This window comes from Ovis canadensis, chromosome 17 (genome assembly GCF_042477335.2).
Source record: "Ovis canadensis isolate MfBH-ARS-UI-01 breed Bighorn chromosome 17, ARS-UI_OviCan_v2, whole genome shotgun sequence".
Lineage (NCBI taxonomy): Eukaryota > Metazoa > Chordata > Mammalia > Artiodactyla > Bovidae > Ovis > Ovis canadensis.
The window spans coordinates 64,654,464-64,671,471 of NC_091261.1; the positions used below are offsets into that span (position 1 = coordinate 64,654,464).

Genomic DNA, 17,008 nt, shown 5'->3' on the forward strand with positions numbered 1-17,008 from the left:
GAGCTTCATGCCAAGTGAAACTCTTTCCATTCTCTGAAGTGGACCAAGGGTGTTTTCAATCCTATGTCAGGTGCTCTAAAAATACGGTCTTGTCACCCCAACACTGTGTGTGATGGATATACTGGAGCTGCAGGCATGAAGGGCCTGAGGAGTCCAGCGCAGGGTATTGCTGGGGTGGAGGGGCCTGGGGTGGACAGGCCAGACTAATCCAGGGGCTCCAAGCAGAGATGAAAGGGGAGGAACTTTGTGAAGCTGATGACTGAAGGCAATGTACAGGCCTGGGTTCCAGGGCACATTCTGATCCTGAGAGAATCTCAGGGTTCCCGGTGATGAGCCTGACATGCAGAAACAGATCAGGAGGGTAGGGCTGGGCTTCCTCCCCAGAAGAGGTTTCACCTTTTCTCTCAAAGCACTGGCTGCTCATGGCAAGCTGAGGAAGGACATGAGCCTGCAGTTTCTTTCCTGGGCCTCACATTCACCTGGCGTGACTCCAACTGCCTGCTGGGCTCTTTAAAAACTGCTCTGTCAAATGATGCTACTCAAGCTTTTGTTCTCATACTGATACTTTAACAGTAACTTTTTGCCCACTTTAAAATGCAGTAACCAAATGTTCTGAGCTCCTAAACTACTGTACCCTGCTGCTGCTGCTAAGTCACTTCAGTGGTGTCCGACTCTGTGTGACCCCACAGCCGGCAGCCCACCAGGCTCCCCCGTCCCTGGGATTCTCCAGGCAAGAACACTGGAGTGGGTTGCCATTCCCTTCCCCAATGCACGAAAGTGAAAAGGGAAAGGGAAGTTGCTCAGTCGTGTCCAACCCTTCGCGACCCCATGGACCGCAGCCTACCAGGCTCCTCTGTCTATGGGATTTTCCAGGCAAGAGTACTGGAATGGGGTGCCATCTAGACACGTACAATAGTTCTGTTTAAGACAGAACTTCCCATTTATGTCAAATCATACTTAGTACTACCTTTGACTAATTTTAATAAGAATTTGAGATTAGCTGCACCACCCCTCACTACCTTGACCTCTAAAAGCATCACATTTTAAACGAGGAGAGGGTGGGTAGTCTCCCAACACACGAGCCCAGGAATGAGACCCCTGCTGATCCCACAAAAGAATGCTGAAATCAGACATCGACCTCAGCACCCCTGACAGAGACTGGCAAAATCAATCTAAAATCCAGCCAGACTCTTCCCAGGAATTTACCAACTGAAAACGCTAATAGATGAACCAGCTCAGTATACCTGAGGTTCCCAATCCTTCTGGCTCCCACACTCTGGGAAGAAAGGGAGTCTATTTATGGCAAATAATTCTATGGCTGAATCAATGCACTGTAAACAAGAGACCAAAAAAAGAATCTATAAAGGGCTTCCATTCTGATCAACCCAACACCATTACTGTACAAAAACCAGTTTTATTAATTACCCCAACTGCGCTTCTGGTCATGCTCTCGGTCACACGTTTCTCAGACTCAGCCCAGGCTCACAGGCAAGGTACCAGGTTAGCAAATCGGAAAACTGTTCTGCAAAACAGCAACCGTCAGCTTAAGGCATTACTAACATTGCAGAAGGGAGCGAGCTTGCTAGGGAAGTTTGGACAACTCAGGATGACGATTTCTGGGACAGGAGACCCTCTCTGAAAGGGCCAGCCCATGCTGCCGCCGGGAGATGACTCTTGCTCTGGACGACAGGTCGCCCCTTTAAACCCATCCACAGTATCACAGACAAAACACTGTCTAGTCCTCGAGCTTTCAGATTTTGAAACAAAAAGCACTCTGTCCCAGAAGCCCCGACACGTCCATGGGCCTCTCAGAGCACTCACTTGGTCCTCCCTGGCAGGAGCAGGGGAGGACGCAGGGTTGGTTAGGCTCAGTTTTTAAAAATGAAGTCACTACTAGAAATATGGAGTAAGGGGCAGGGACCCCTGCTGCAATCACATGCTGAATCATTGTCCTCCCAGAGAGCAGGCTCCTACGGGTTCCTTCAGTCCACGGAAGTGCTCAGAGCAGGGCAGGCCAGTGTGGCCTCGGAGCTGCTGCCTGCCTCACTGCATGCCGAACCACTGCTCCTGGTCAGCCCACTGGGCCGCCTCACTGTCGCTGCCCTCCAGGTCCCCTTCTTCCCCACTCCCTTCCATGTCGTCCACATCCTCCTCCTGAGTGGCATCCGTGGGACTCTCCTCCTTCTCCATCTTCTGCATCCCCTCTAGAGACTTCTGGTCATTGGGGTCCAAACTAGGGGACAACAAAACAGAGGAGAGGCCTGAATCTCTGCCTTGCTTCTTGCTGGCTGATGTGTCATCTCCCTGGTACGGCAGTGAAATGACCACCCAGTCACAGAGAATCTGCTAACGCCTGGCCTCTCCGAACAACTCCAGTTCCATAGGCAGGATTGAGGGAGTCCACCACTAGAAGTGAAAAAGGCGTCTTGTCCTAAGTTTTAGAATTCTCAATTTGAATTTTCTCCATATAGTTCTTAAATTTTTTCACACCTAAAACCCCTAGCATTCTGCCAGAGGAAGATACTAGATAAATGAAAAAGCAGCAAACAATCATTAACAGAAAAATTCAAATATAATTTAAGAGTATGGGATTTCTAAGTTACAAGGTTACAAAAAATACTTATTTTTCTGTGCGTTAAAATTGTTCCATGTTCTTACAACATAATTAAGCATATCAGCATTTCAGAAGGCATCCAAAAGCATCATGCTTACCATGACCCAGATTTGTCAACTCCTAGGTTAGACCCCAGGACCCCAAGTTACCCCTACCTGGGCATTTGGCTGTAGGAGCTAGGAGTATCACACATGTCCAAACCCTCAAAGTTCAGAGGGTCCAGAACATTTATTTACTTGGTTCCTAAACAATCTTTCCGCTTGCCTTTGTGACCATCACTAAGGCCAGCTGGTGTCTAATCTCTAGCGAATCCCACCTCTATGTTTTATTTTATTTTCTCATTTATTTGCTTCTGGGCTTTCAAAAAGCAGATGAAACCCACGTTGGAATCCTGTTCCTACTTATGTAACTATAGATGATCTGAAACCTTCCATACAGCTCTCACCCACACCCATGGATTCCCACCCGCTGCACTCCCACCTTGCCTTCTAGAGATTGCTTTGAAAGCACTTAGCACATGGTATCTATTAGCCTGCACATCTGAGACTGTGAGCTCCCGGAATCACAGCATCCCCAGTGGTTACTGAGATGCCAGCACATGAGTGGTGCTCAACTGCTGAACAAGTGAATGGATATGATCAGACTCCATTAAAGACAGGCCTTCACCATAACTTTATAGACACACAGACAATCCTCAAAGAAATCACTTCTGTATTAAGCAGTAAGAACACCACTATTTATTTAGTATTTACTATGTACCAGGCACAGTGCTAAGAGCTTTACATGAAATAATCATTTAATCCTCATTTAATCATTCAATACCTAATAAGGTAGATATAGACAAGGAAATTTGTTAGTAACTTCCCAAGATAACAGGTGGTAAAGGTAGTATTCTTCAGAGCTTAAGTTCTTAACTACTACAGTAGATAGAAACATGGGAAAGTACTTACAATATGCTGATTTGAAAAAGCAGAATATAAAATATATACTACGTATAACCCTATAAAAATATGTATATGTGTTGGCAAGGCCAAGAAGATGATCTACACAAATGAAAACAGATGTTGTAGTGGTGTGGCTGGTAATGAGTGAAACAGTTCTTTAATGTTGTTAATATCACTTAAGACTTCAGAAGCCATAAATTAACAAACACTATCATCACTATCGTTACTGTTTTCAACTGTGGGCACATAGTGTGTGTGTCTCCAGAACTCCTGTTACACTGATCCCTGCCTCTTCTACCCCTCGTGAGCTTCCCCCCATGGGAGGCTAAGTGCCTACCTTAGTGCTATACTATACTGGTCCATTGCTTCCTGATACTCATTGACAGCTACAAGGAAATCTCCTAGGATCCGATGCAGGACACAGTCACTCTGATTAGCTAGTGCGTTCCTCAACAAAGCAATTCCATCTTCGTATTTCTGTTCTCTGCCTGAAAAGAAAAAGACCCTCATTTTCCTACTTACACATTTCAAAATATATTCCCACTGCAAGTCATATACATATAACCACAAAAATGATTACAATCCAAATATCTATTTATAGACAGCAAGAGAAACTGGTGTGGCAGGAAATAAGAACAAGCTCATTTGAATCCCTATTCCATCAGGAAGTCAGCAGTTTGAGTTCTGAGTTTTAAAAACTTATTCTTAACCAAAGTTCATATAAAAAGCCAAAATGGATTTTATTTGCCAAACTAGCTCAAACTCAGTTACTCACAAACCAGGATTTAAAAAAAGCCAAGGCTGAAAGGGAAGTCACAGGAGAATCATGATGGGTTAAAACCAGTTGTATTCGGCCCAAATTAGTTCAGGACAAAGTGAGCTGAATAGGTACTAACCAAGTATAGCTGGCTTGAGCCACTCTATAAGTAATTCACTGTCAATCCAAGAAGGTCTAAGCCAATTAAGTTTGGTTGTGCTAAATACAAACCAATTCAAATAGGCTCAGACCTACTGCAAAAGCACACACCTGTTTGGTCATCTGTAACCAACTGGGACTAGAGAATTCAACTGGACTCAGGTTTTGCACAATTAACTAGGAACAGGGAAGTAAGCAAGATACTTACTAAGTAATTCTGCCTTTTTCACCACAGCCTTAATGTAATCCGGCCTTTGGGTCAGGGCTTTATCTAATAAGGTTTTGGCTTTCTCCTGTGTCACTGGGTCTTCAAGACAAACGGTGGCTAAAAGGGTAAGGGTCTGTGCATTTGCTCCTAGAGTTTTGTAAACATTGTTAGCCATTACCATTGCTTCACGAATACTGTTGGAGGCTAAGTAACATTCGATGAGACCTGAAAAAATATAACACAGAAAATTCAACCACATTACCATTCCAAGCCATGCTTCCATTCTGACAGCCTTCCAAACGGCAAACCTTCAAAGTTTCAAACAACAGGCAGGTCAGGGGAAGACTCTGATGGTGAGATCAGACTGAAGGGCAGGTTAATGAAACAGCTAAGAGGTGCTCTCCCCAAGAGCACTTGATGAATGTGGAAAAAGCCTGTAGTACAAAGACACCTTTAGTGAAGGAAACAGATATGCATAAGTAAACCAAAGCATGTAGCCAGCTCAGCTGACTGTTAGAGGAACAAATGTGACTACTCATTAATTGATACTGAGAAAAGATGAGGTTTCCAACAGAACCCAAGGTCTTGCTGCCTTTTAACAAGCTGTTAATTTCCAGCACTGCTCAGTCACCTTTAGTCCTAAATTTAAGGGGGAGGGTTCCTACTGTTCATCTCTAAAAACTGAAGGAAACAGGGGGCAACCTAGGGTTTCCCTAAACTGGATGAAAAGGGCTTATCACAGAGATCAAACACACTGAGACTGGCAGCTCTGCCTTTACACCCACAGCAAGAGGCTGATGCTCCATGGGGACATTTCAAGAGTCAACTCTCAAATCTTCATGCCAAGAAATCGAAGAGAACAGAGGAAGTACTCTTTGGTACAAAGCACTCATCAAAACAGAAAAACAGCTTAAACCCCAAACCCACACACTCCCTGGCAGATTTTCTCTATATACACTCCTCCACCCTAGTGGCATTTATAACATTTGTGCACATTCTACCACACACTACAGTTACTTAACTAGAAATTACCTAACTCTTAAGGGCAACACGGTGGACTTTGGAATATGGTTGTTTGTAACTACTTGAATAGTTTTACTTTCCTGCTAAAGCCCCATAGGAAATTCAAAGGGAAATGTTAAATGCCCATCGGAGGGCATTACCAAGTCACCCTGATCCAAATCTCCAAATGGGAGCTTGAGTGAAGTCATCTCATAAAGCTTCACAGGCCAACTAGGGAAAAATTCAACTATCCTGTGTCCAACCACTCATCTGGGTAATGGAGATACTCGACTGCATTCCTGGGCTCTTGTGAGACAGGCACACAGCAGAAGGGAATTAGTGTGATAAAAACAATTGGAGGATAAGGAAACTACAGTTTTAGGATCAAGAATTTAATCAGAAACCAAAAGCGTGGCTTGCTGCAGTTTCTTTAAGAACAAATCCAAAAAAGGCATAGATCTCTGGGTATCTAAGCAGATTTGTTTTTCACTCCAACTTCCAATTTTCTCTCTTTTTTTAGTCTTTTGGCCATGCTGCAAGGCATGTGGAATCCTAGTTCCCTGACCAGGGATCGAACCCACACCCCCTGCATTGGCAGAGCGGATGCAGAGTCTTAACCACTGGACCACCAGGGAAGTCCCCAAATTGTCATTTTTATTTCTCAAATTTGAACTCATCTTTCTGTTAAGAGCAAATCACTCCTAGACTCCTGGGTCTATTTTTAAATTCTTATAAAAATATGCTTTGGAGGAACTGCATTTTGTAAGATCTATTTTAATGTCTGTGACTGAGTCACCAAATGCTGCTGAAGCTGGCACAGCTTTGAACTCCTAGGGTCAGTTCACATGAACCTAAAATAGTATGTCACAAAACAAAGCTTGACCCTGATGAGGCCTCCTCTGGAGGTCACAATGAACTGACCAGTTCCCACAACCAACACTGACATATGGATGTAGAGTTATCCTATGAGTAGTGGCCCAAGGTAAGACAACTGTAAAAAAACACGGAACAATAAAGACATACCAACCAATCCAGCACGGAGAGATCACATTAACAAGTGAGCCACATCTGAGAAACAAAACAGATCAAAAAAACACCAAAACTATACCCGAAACAAAAAAATAAGAAAAATGAATTACGAAAGTATGGAGCGAAAAGTCCAGCCCTAAATAAATGTGTAATGCCTAATGAAGTGGTTTGCAAATATGTCTACATGTTGGCATTACCTGTGATCATAAAAAAGTACTGACGCCTCTAGCCCAACAGCAAATATTCTGACTGACACAGTACTGAAATGACCTAGCATTAAGATTTTTAAGAGTATCCACAGAGGACTCCAATGTGCAACACAGTTTGGAAATTGCTGGCCCAACAAAACCTTCTATCTGAGTGCCACATCTATAGATCCACACCATCTGTAATTATCTTACCTTCATAACAATCTAAGCGACAAGGTGCAAGACGTATAGCCTCCCGAAAGTGGATTATTGCTTCCTGTACTCTGCCCATGTTTCTAAGAGCTGCTCCCTTAAGCAGCAAAGCTTGAACACTGTTACTGTTCAGCTGAATGGCCTTGGCTCCTAAATAGAGGGCTCGAGAATAGCGTTTGCTGTAGAAGCTGTGACACCTGGAGGAAAACAATCAAAGTTATCTGAAAGAAGACCATAAATAAACTTCATTCAAAAGGAAAAATCAAAGAGACAGCCTTCTACATGATCCTTACTACAAACCCCTTAAAACTTTAGCGTAAGGTATTAGTGAAAAACAACAGAACAACAAAAATCTACTGAATATTTATTTTTAAGAGTAAACTCTTGATATGGAAGGGAAAATTACAAAAAAGAATCTGATGATCTGTATATGTTATCAGATCAGAGACATTCAGAGAATTTGTTAAGCCAGGTCAATAACAAGGCAGCACAGCTCCCGGCCTGCTCACTGATGGCTTCCCGTGAGCAGGTCCAGAGCTGAGCATGAGGTGTTCACTCAGTAAACACTTACCCCACATAGCAGGGGTAGGATCCTCATTTTCCAAATGAGAAAACAGACTCAGAGAAATGATGCATCCAGAGTCACAGACAGACCATGACTTGAATTCAAGTCTGATTATTCTTTAAACCAGTGCTTTCAAATCTATATTCTACTTAGGTGAAACCACAATTTCCTAAAGAATCTATTAAAACTAGGGAGAAAAGGGAATGCATAAACATACCCAGAGACCACCCAGGGTTCTGCATGTTGGTCAGAAATATTAAAAAGGCGGCAGCCAAGGTTCTCCACATCCTCCAGCCGCCCTTCTCGTGCCAGGAGGTAGCCATACACATCCATTCCTACAGAGGAAGAGGCTCATTAAAGCAGCAGGGGTCTTTTCTAACAGAGCTACAACCTTCATCAGAGCTCACACAAGGGCTTCTGCAGGGTCTGAGCCCTCTCCAATATCATAAGCTCCTCCCACCAGCATTCCCATTTTCCTACAGAATGACTATTAAAAAGACAAAACACATACAAAAGTAAAAATAAATAAATAAAAATAAAAAGCAAAGGAGTAGAAGGACCTACCTCACAATTTGAAAGCCTGTAATTTTCAGGAACTATTTGTCCCTACATCCTGTGGCATGATAATACAGCCATAGTTATCCTAACACATAACCAGAAAAGGCCCAAAAAAAGCATCAAATTAAGTTCTCTCTTCCAAGAAGTCTAGACACAATCAGGAGTATACACTTAATATGCCAGTTAGTCTCAGAAAAAAGCTAGTCTATTCTAGAAAAAGCCATCCAGTTCTTTCTGGAGTCTATTTCATTTAAGTTCATCCCCCTGCCCTCCCCCCACCCTATCCCCTTTATTCTCGCTTATGTTCTATTAAAAGAAAAGAAAAAAAAAGGCCTTCGCTCACTGTCACCCATCTCTTACCACCATTCCCCTCCATTCCTTACAGATGCTCAAGAAAATGTCTCTTAAACCAAATTACTGCAACATTCCCTGCTGGTTTCTGGACTCGGGTCTGAGTTTTCAATCTTAAGCAGCTGACTACTGTCAGGCTAGTACTTCTAAAACGCCATTTTCGCCATGGGCACAGGCAGTTTGGTAAAGAGGAGTAACACTGGGCAGGAGGGACTCTGAGCAAACAAATTCATCTTTCTGAATCTGTTTCCCTATCTACATGCTTGTGAAGGTCCCCTCCCTGCCCTGTCATTCTTGTGGCCTAAGAGTCTACAAAACTGTTTATTGTTACAAGGCCGTATTTTTCTGATGGCCATTTTTGGGCCTTTGCAAGCAGACTTCTGCCTATTTACGCAACGTTTTTTCCCATCACTATTGCTGCACACATTTCCTTCACTCACTGCCAGTCACCAGACAGCCATCCTTTGGAAGTACAGATCTGCTGAGCTTCCCAGTAGGTCCATGCTATCTCTGTGGACCTGTGGCTTACCTCTTTAGCACCAATCTTCTTTTACATCAGTGACTTTTTAAAAATTGATGTTCACTTCTAATTACTTCTTTTAATCATCACTTTCTTAATATCTGTTCACTTACTCCTTTTTAAACTAAATTTAAGGACATAGTGAACCTAAATTCCCTAAAAGGATATTATGATTCTGGGGATGCCATCCAAATTCTCAGTCAGACACATCATAAACTTATAAACCGTAAGAAAGGGCTGTGATCCCTCCCCAAAGAAAAAAAGTCAAGTAATGATCTGTGGGGATATGATACTTAAATCCAAGCAAAAACAACTGCTCAAAATGGAATTACCCAGTGTTAAGAGACATTGTCAGGATCTTAAAAAAAAGGCTACTCTAATATATTTTATGAAAAGCTGTTATCAGAAGACCATGCTACATCTTCTCCCTATCTTCTGATTTGACCCTGTACAGTCACCTCCATCCTGTCCCAAGAATGAATTACCTTTTATCAGATACGGATCCAACATCTGTGCCTGTTCAAACTTGAGGACAGAGTTTTTATTGTCACCAGCTCTGAAGTACAGATCTGCTAAGCTTCCCAGTAGGTCCACGTTATCTCTCAACAAGGACTTTTTCTCTAGTGAACTTCAAAATATTAAACATGAATCTTAAAATATATCTTAAGTCTCTTAGTTGTTGAATCTGGGTGATGGGCATAAGGGTACTATTTTATGTAAGATTTTTCATAATGAAAGACTTCAAAAACAAACCATATAACTAATTTTCTTAATTCTGAGCTTATAACTTAAAGTTATAAAAGATAGGATAGTAAATACACAGAACAAAGCAGAAAACTCTCTCATTACCTAGAAAGAACTTTCTGGTTGCAGTTTTTCAGAAGATAATATATACTGTATAGTGTTAAATATAATATCATTCAAAGTAACAGCTATTTATTACTCAACCCTAATACAAATCCCACTCTGATGACCTTGGACTTTACCTAACTAGAAGAAAAACCCCAGTACTGAGGCAACCCAGGTCAGATGGTGCCAAAACTATGCTTCTAGGACATCCAGAAAGATGTTCTTTCAAGTATGATACACAGAGTTAAACTTGGGCCAAGTTTACATTTAACAAAGATTATTACATCTGGGGCCACTGAGTACATTAAGAGATTAACAAAGCCCAGGGACAACAGGCTTTAACAACAAGAGACAAGCACCTCATTTTTCCATTTTGTTAATTTAGATACATCAATTTCCATATAAGGGTCCCAAGAATATTCAATTAACTTTGTGGTTCTCACCAAATGGTATTGATTGCTCTCGAATTGTCACCAACATGCACAAAAGCATAGGCTTTGATCCACACAGAAAGCCAATCCAAGTTAGGCACAGTCTGGATCACATTCATTGTCATTGACGCCACCTCTGCACCTTTTACAGAAAGAGACAGCAAACCTAATCCAACAGAAAAGTAGGAGAAAGAAGGTGAGGCACAGCATCCTTCTACAATGCAAGAAGCAATAGGCTACACTTTTCCTAGGCTGTAAGGCAACCCTTTCCCTATTTTAAGCAAGATGCATATGATAGAACAACTACAGTATTTTTTCAGCAGTGAAAGAATACACAGCAGTCGTAACCTAAATTATTCTAACGTACAGCCAAGATTAAGAATCACTATCTTAAAAGAGAGTGAACACTCCATGAAACTAGGGGAAGAATGACCTTACCTAGAATCGCATCAAGGGCTAATGGGCACTGCCTCAGCACTTCCTTATAGCTGGTGACTGAAGGTCGCTCCTGACCAGCCTTCTTGTACAGGTTTGCCAACATCATGTTTATCTGCAGTGAAAACAAAAGATAATAAGGTAAGTATTTTAAAATAAAATCTTACCATCAACAAGTTCTGATTTTCATTATTAGCTATTCTACTTTTTACTGAAAAATCTACCCAAGGCCCTGTGGAAACAAAGTGCAACCCACTCTTCAAACAAAGAGGAAATTACTACCTTTGCTTTTCTATGTCCTCCCATTACCTCCCAAATTCCTCACACTTACCCAACCAAAAGGCCCAATAATATCTGGACCAAAGATGCTGCCTCTGGAAATGGAAGTAACATTCATTTGAGAAATGTTACAGAATTTTAATTACCTTGATTTTTAAAACAGAAGATGAACTATGTTAAAAATGTTTGTTTACATATTTTACTTTTTAAGCTTAATATCACAGTATAAGAAAGTGAGGAAGTCTTAACAAAGCTAGCTCAAAAAGATCAGATGAATTTTCCCCAAAAAGGAAATGATGGACACAGAAGTAACACATTTGGCTCCTCTCTGACAATTAGTCTAGCAGCTAGACTCTTGGCTTTTCTAATGCTTAAAGCTTTGACTCACAGGTATTGTCTGACTCAAAAAAATGCTACAAAAATCAAACTCTAACTGATCTCCAGAGGTGACAATGATCCAGAGATTAGCTTTATTATTTAAATCTAGTGAATGCATTTTTAGCACAACTCAAATGTGTAACTCAGTTTGGGGGCAAGAGGTGGGGGCAAGACAACTTCCTAAAAATGCAACAGGGAAAATTTGAGAAAACCTAAAAGTTCCAAAGAATACAGATGTTACAGAGAAGAGATAAATGATCTTCATAGTACAAAGAGTACACAATATTCCAATTTAAAATTAATAGATCTTAAATGGAACACAATGTTTGCCAGATCATTAATCTAAGAAAGCAGTCAACACAAGGGCACAAAAGAAAAAGAGCCAATCCCCAATCTCTTCAATTATCTGTAGCTTGGTATGCCAGATATTTACTCAAAAAATTACTCTGAAGATGAAAAACATCTGTTCCAGTTATGAACTCACAGTATATAAAACAATCTAGTATGACATTAATCCATACCGATTCAATGAAATACTAGAAATTAAACTATTTTTTATTTGGCCTCAGATTTTTCATTTTAGGCTATGTTGAAATGCAAAAAAAAAAAAAAAAAAGGTACTTAAAGGAAAACTCCAGTAGTGGTGTCAATACTTGAAAAAAATAAAAGAATTAAATTTAAAATCCTTTCTTGACTGCTTGTTATTAATGAACTATGACTGACGGGCCTTCTATCTCAACAAATATTAAAAATTCCCTTTAAACTACCTGACACTTTGAATTTTGAGAACTACACCTAGTTAGAAAGTCAATTCCTTTTAAAAACAGATCCTTACTTGGGGACATCATTTAAGTTGCATTCCACCAGTTATAAATATAAGCAGTCATCATTTTCTAAAAACTGAGTGACAAATTGTTTCTTGGTATGTTTCTCTTAAAAGCTGAAGATTTTCCACGACATGATAATCTCACACTGGAATTTTCCTTTAAAATGTGAAGAATGTGTGGCGGTGTTTACCATACATTAACAGACGTTCATTTAGACGTATTTTGACTCACTTCCTTGTCCTTTACACAGACTGAGAAGCCAGTTAACTCCCTAACGGACAAGAAAGAAAAACTGTAAATATTATAGGTTTATGTTGGAGGCACACATCTTTGTTTGCTCCTGGCTACAACAGCTCTATGAAGGATATGTACTCCTAATGTATGTGGACTCCTCTAGCTCTTCCTAAAATGACAGCTGTAAACACCAAAGTGTTGGATACCACAAGGCTCACGTGCTTGGCCATTACTCATTTTTAAAAATGCCCCCAAACTCCCTCAAGTCATTAAGAAGAAATTATGGAATGTTTCCAATAAGATAAGGAATAGGTATCCTTCAAAGCTTACAATCAAAGCAGCATTTTCCAAACGAAGACACCCTTCATATATACAAAAAAATTACTCTTAGGGTAAGACTTTCATAGCGTACCAGAATATAATTAAGTATACAGTGTCCAGCTTATTGTGAGATAGGTTAGTCTATAATATACTTACAAATGTTTTAAATAACAATTATCACCATAAAATATGAAGAAATAGCTTAATTTTTAAAATTCAGAAAATATTAAATAAATCTTCAACATGAGAAGATGCTTAAACATGTTCTCATCAAGTGTGATTACTTTTAAAACTCAGTAACACTTGGGTGAAAAAACACTAAATACACCTGGTCCCTACTGCTTATAATTCCTTTTCTTTTAATGGCAGGGAAGATGTGCAAAAGTTCCTATCGTTAACTACACTGCACAGTTTTTCAATGAAGAGAGGAAGGTAGGTGACATGAAAGTATGTGTTAGAATATTAAATAATGATGTGACTTCACTCCAAAGAGCTAAGATTTTCATTGTTCTTCTAAACTGGACTTCAAGAAAACCTGTATTCAGATGCCTAATACTCCTTATAGAATAATACTTTAAAAAGTATTCTCACATACATGAACTTAGTTTATACCAGAGAAAGTATTATCATCCTCAACAAGGAAAAAAGTAAAGCCAGATTTTTAACTTGCCCAAGCTCACCACACACTGCCTGTATGCCCTAAACGCAAAGGCAAGAGACTAGATCTTCTGATCTCAGTTGGAGGTGTGCTATATACTATTGTTGCCAAATAAAACACAAATAATATCCTACACACAAACACGTACAAAGAATCTTGAAGTTTTAATTCTGAAAATAAAAGGAATACACATTATCAAATGGGCATACCTACGGAATGCAAAAAATGAGATTCTTAAAAAGTATTGTTGCTACCTGGAAATATATTCAAATCATGTTTCCTACAATAAGAAAAACAAAATAATTAAACACACGTTGTACTCTCCAGCTACCATTTTCCTCGGCAGCATTTTCAGGGTCTTATAAGAAAGTCACTCCTCTCTCTAAATAAGGAGAACAGGGGAACAAAGTGGGAATAAGAGACAAGGTTTGTAAAATGTTCAGATGTAGTCCCTGAAAACACAGAGGAAGACAGCTGGAAGGACAGGGGAATAGAAAAGTATGTAACCAAATTGTTAATCCAACTTACTTTGGGAGTTCTTTGTCTTGAAGGGATCCCATCAAGTATAGCAATGGCATCTTTATCTTGTTTTAGCATTGTATAACATTCAGCCATTTTGTATTTTACTTCAATTTCAGATGGAAGACACTTAAGAGGAAATGAAAACATCTCTTCAAAATATTACTTCAGAAGTATGGCAGTTCTTCAAAATGTTAAACATGATTACCATATGACCCAGTAATTCTGCTTCTGTGTACACAAGCCAAGAAAACTGAAAACCTATGTCCACACAAAAACCTGCACACAAATGTTCACAGCATCATTAATGATAAAAAGCAGAAACAACACAAATGCCCACCAACTAATGAACAGTTAAAATATGGCACATCCACACGATGGAATATTATTCTGCAACAAAAAGGAATACACAACTGCTTCTTTATTATGTGCCGTAATATGGATCAACCTTGAAAACATACTAAGTAAAAGCAGCCAGCCACAAAAGGCCACACACTGCATGATTCCATATATAAAAGGTCCAGAATAGGTGAACCCACAGAGGCAGAAAGGTCAGTGATTTCCAGGGACTAGAGAGATAACAAGGCTTTTCTAGAGGGATGTAAACCTTCTGGAATTAGTGGTGGTGGTTGCACAATTCTGTGAAAATACTAAAACCCCTGAACTGTGAAAATTATGTTGTAAACTGTATCTCAATTTTTTAAAAACTCCTTCAAGATTAAATAAGCATAGGGCTTAGCATACTGAATGCCCCCCAAAAGTTACTTCTATGAATTATTCTGTGTGGATAATACACATGACTTCAGGGTCAGAAAACAACTCCTGGCAATCAGCTCTTTAGTAACAAAGAACAAAGGCTCTACATAAAGAGAAATAAAACAAGAAAAAAATGTACAGGCACTAAAAAAAAAAGCAATTATATTACTCTGTCTTTTTTTTTAGTGGAAAAATACAGAACATGATTTATAATTTCACTTCAGTTCATTCTGATATTCCTTTTAAATGTAAATTGTATGTACAATTTAAAGACAGGTTCAAACTGAAAGTCAAGGTTCCCCCCCTCTATAAAGTTTTGTTAATTTTCTTCACACACATATGCTAAATTTTCCATGTATATTACCCATATATATTTTAGGCATATACCAGGATGTATGTCTATAAACTATCCCCTTCAGGGAATTCTCTGGCAGTCCAGTGGTTAGGACTCCGCACTTTCACGGCCAAGAGGGCCAGGGTGGGTTCAGGTTCAACCCCTGGTTGGGGAACCAAGATCCCACAAGTAGCAAAGTGTGGCCAAAAAAATAACTATCACCTTTAAACAGAAAGAGTAAACACACTGCTTAAAAGCTTATTTACTAATATATACAGGCCTTTCCGAATCAGCGCATACAATGCTATATTTCACTTCCTCAATATCCCATCCTAGGGCTACACTATAACTAGATCCTACTGATAAACACTTTTGCTTGTAGTTTCTTACCATTATAAACAGTGCTACAGTAAGCAGCCTTACTTATATACCCTTGCAAACCTTTTGTGAATCAATTACAGTAAATATCTAGCAATGGTATGACTGTCAAGTGGTGAAATTAGTTTTTTACCCTTCATTTATTTAATCATCAAGCAACCAAAACTAGTAAGAACTCGTAAGATAATTTCATATGAATTTCCCCAGGTATTCACAATCCTAAGAACTGACTGACATCTTGAAATTTAAAAAAAAAAAAAAAAAACCATTTTAGACTTAACTCTGTTTGTATAAAAGGGAGGAATAATACATGACTTTGGTTAGAGCCCAGATAATTCTATTTTTCAATTCATCCAGAGTGAATTTTGTTTTTAGCCCTTTGTGCTTGGTTGGATGAATTCTTGTACCTAAGTGGTTTTTAACTTTTGTTTCTCCAGTCAGCTCCCCTTTAAAATTACTTTAAAATTTTTTAATTTATTTCTGGCTGTGCTGAATCTTCATTGTTGTGCAGGCTTTTCTCTAGTTGCAGTGAGCAGCGGGGGGGCGGGGGGGCAGGCTGGTCTCTAGTTGCAGTACACAGGCTACTTATTGTGGTGGCTTATCTTGTCCACCACAGGCTCTAGAGCGCGGGGGCTCAAGAGCACAGGCTCTATAGTTATGGTGCATGGGCTTAGTTGCTCCGGGGCCTGTGGGATCTTTCCAGATCAGGGATCAAACCCATTTCTCCTCCACTGACAGGCAGATTCTTTACCACTGAGCCACCAGGGAAGTCCTTAAAATTACTTTTTATTTTACATCTTCTACATCTAATCAGCAGTCTTACATTCCTTCCACCTCTCCTGCTCTCAATACAAACAAACCAGAAACATATCACACATCTATCTCCAATTACCTGACTCTGCGGAGTGGATGCAGAATTTCCAGTTGAAGGTCTCACTTTTGAAGTTTTACTTAGGGCTTTCTTTTGCTGTAAAGCCATAGTATACTTACTCACAGCATTCCGATACTCCTTATCATGAAAGAGAGAATCTGCATGATACACCAAAAGCTGGTACTTCTGAGATGGGGAGAATAACTCACTAGAAAAACAAAGAAAGTATACCCCCTACATGGGTTATTTTGAAATGTCAGAAAGAACGCCCTCCTTAGTGTCTACATAAGCCAAAAAACAAAGGCAATTACTTTAATTGCTAGTCCCTAAAAAAAGAGCCAAGACTCATACTCCATGTTAATACTGTCAACATATGTAGAAAATTGCCTTAAATTGTTTTCCTTTACTATGAAAACAATGATACTTCTAAATCAAATTCAGTAATACAGAGATATACAAAGAGAAATATTAATACAGCTGACCCTTGAACAAACCAGGCTTGAATTACAGGGTCCATCAATATGTAGATTTCTTTTTTCAATAGCACACACTACAGGAGTATATACCATCTTGGTAGAATCTATGTTTGCAGAACTGCAAACTCAAAGGAAATGCATACATAAAGAGCCA

At 39.8% G+C, this 17,008-nt stretch overlaps 1 protein-coding gene across 14 annotated transcripts in view; it reads right to left on the bottom strand.

The window, feature by feature from the left end:
- Positions 1-17,008, bottom strand: part of ANAPC7 (anaphase promoting complex subunit 7) — a 50,991-nt gene that overhangs the window by 28,591 nt on the left and 5,392 nt on the right. For 5 of the 14 annotated variants that reach the window (XR_011249955.1, XR_011249953.1, XR_011249952.1 and 2 more), the window contains exons 2-11: positions 16,400-16,586; positions 14,049-14,168; positions 10,827-10,938; positions 10,401-10,554; positions 9,594-9,736; positions 7,897-8,014; positions 7,115-7,311; positions 4,683-4,907; positions 3,896-4,046; positions 1,426-2,233 (exon numbers count right to left, since the gene is read on the bottom strand). Coding sequence is in view for 8 of the 14 variants with exons in the window: in XM_069557835.1 (XP_069413936.1) it covers positions 2,044-2,233; positions 3,896-4,046; positions 4,683-4,907; positions 7,115-7,311; positions 7,897-8,014; positions 9,594-9,736; positions 10,401-10,554; positions 10,827-10,938; positions 14,049-14,168; positions 16,400-16,586 (1,597 nt within the window). In the remaining 6 variants the exon portion in view is untranslated. Of the gene's footprint in view, positions 1-1,394; positions 2,234-3,895; positions 4,047-4,682; positions 4,908-7,114; positions 7,312-7,896; positions 8,015-9,593; positions 9,737-10,400; positions 10,555-10,826; positions 10,939-11,154; positions 11,195-12,315; positions 12,579-14,048; positions 14,169-16,399; positions 16,613-17,008 lie in introns of those variants that run through there. The other 9 variants (XM_069557835.1, XM_069557837.1, XR_011249956.1 and 6 more) reach the window with 8 other exon arrangements.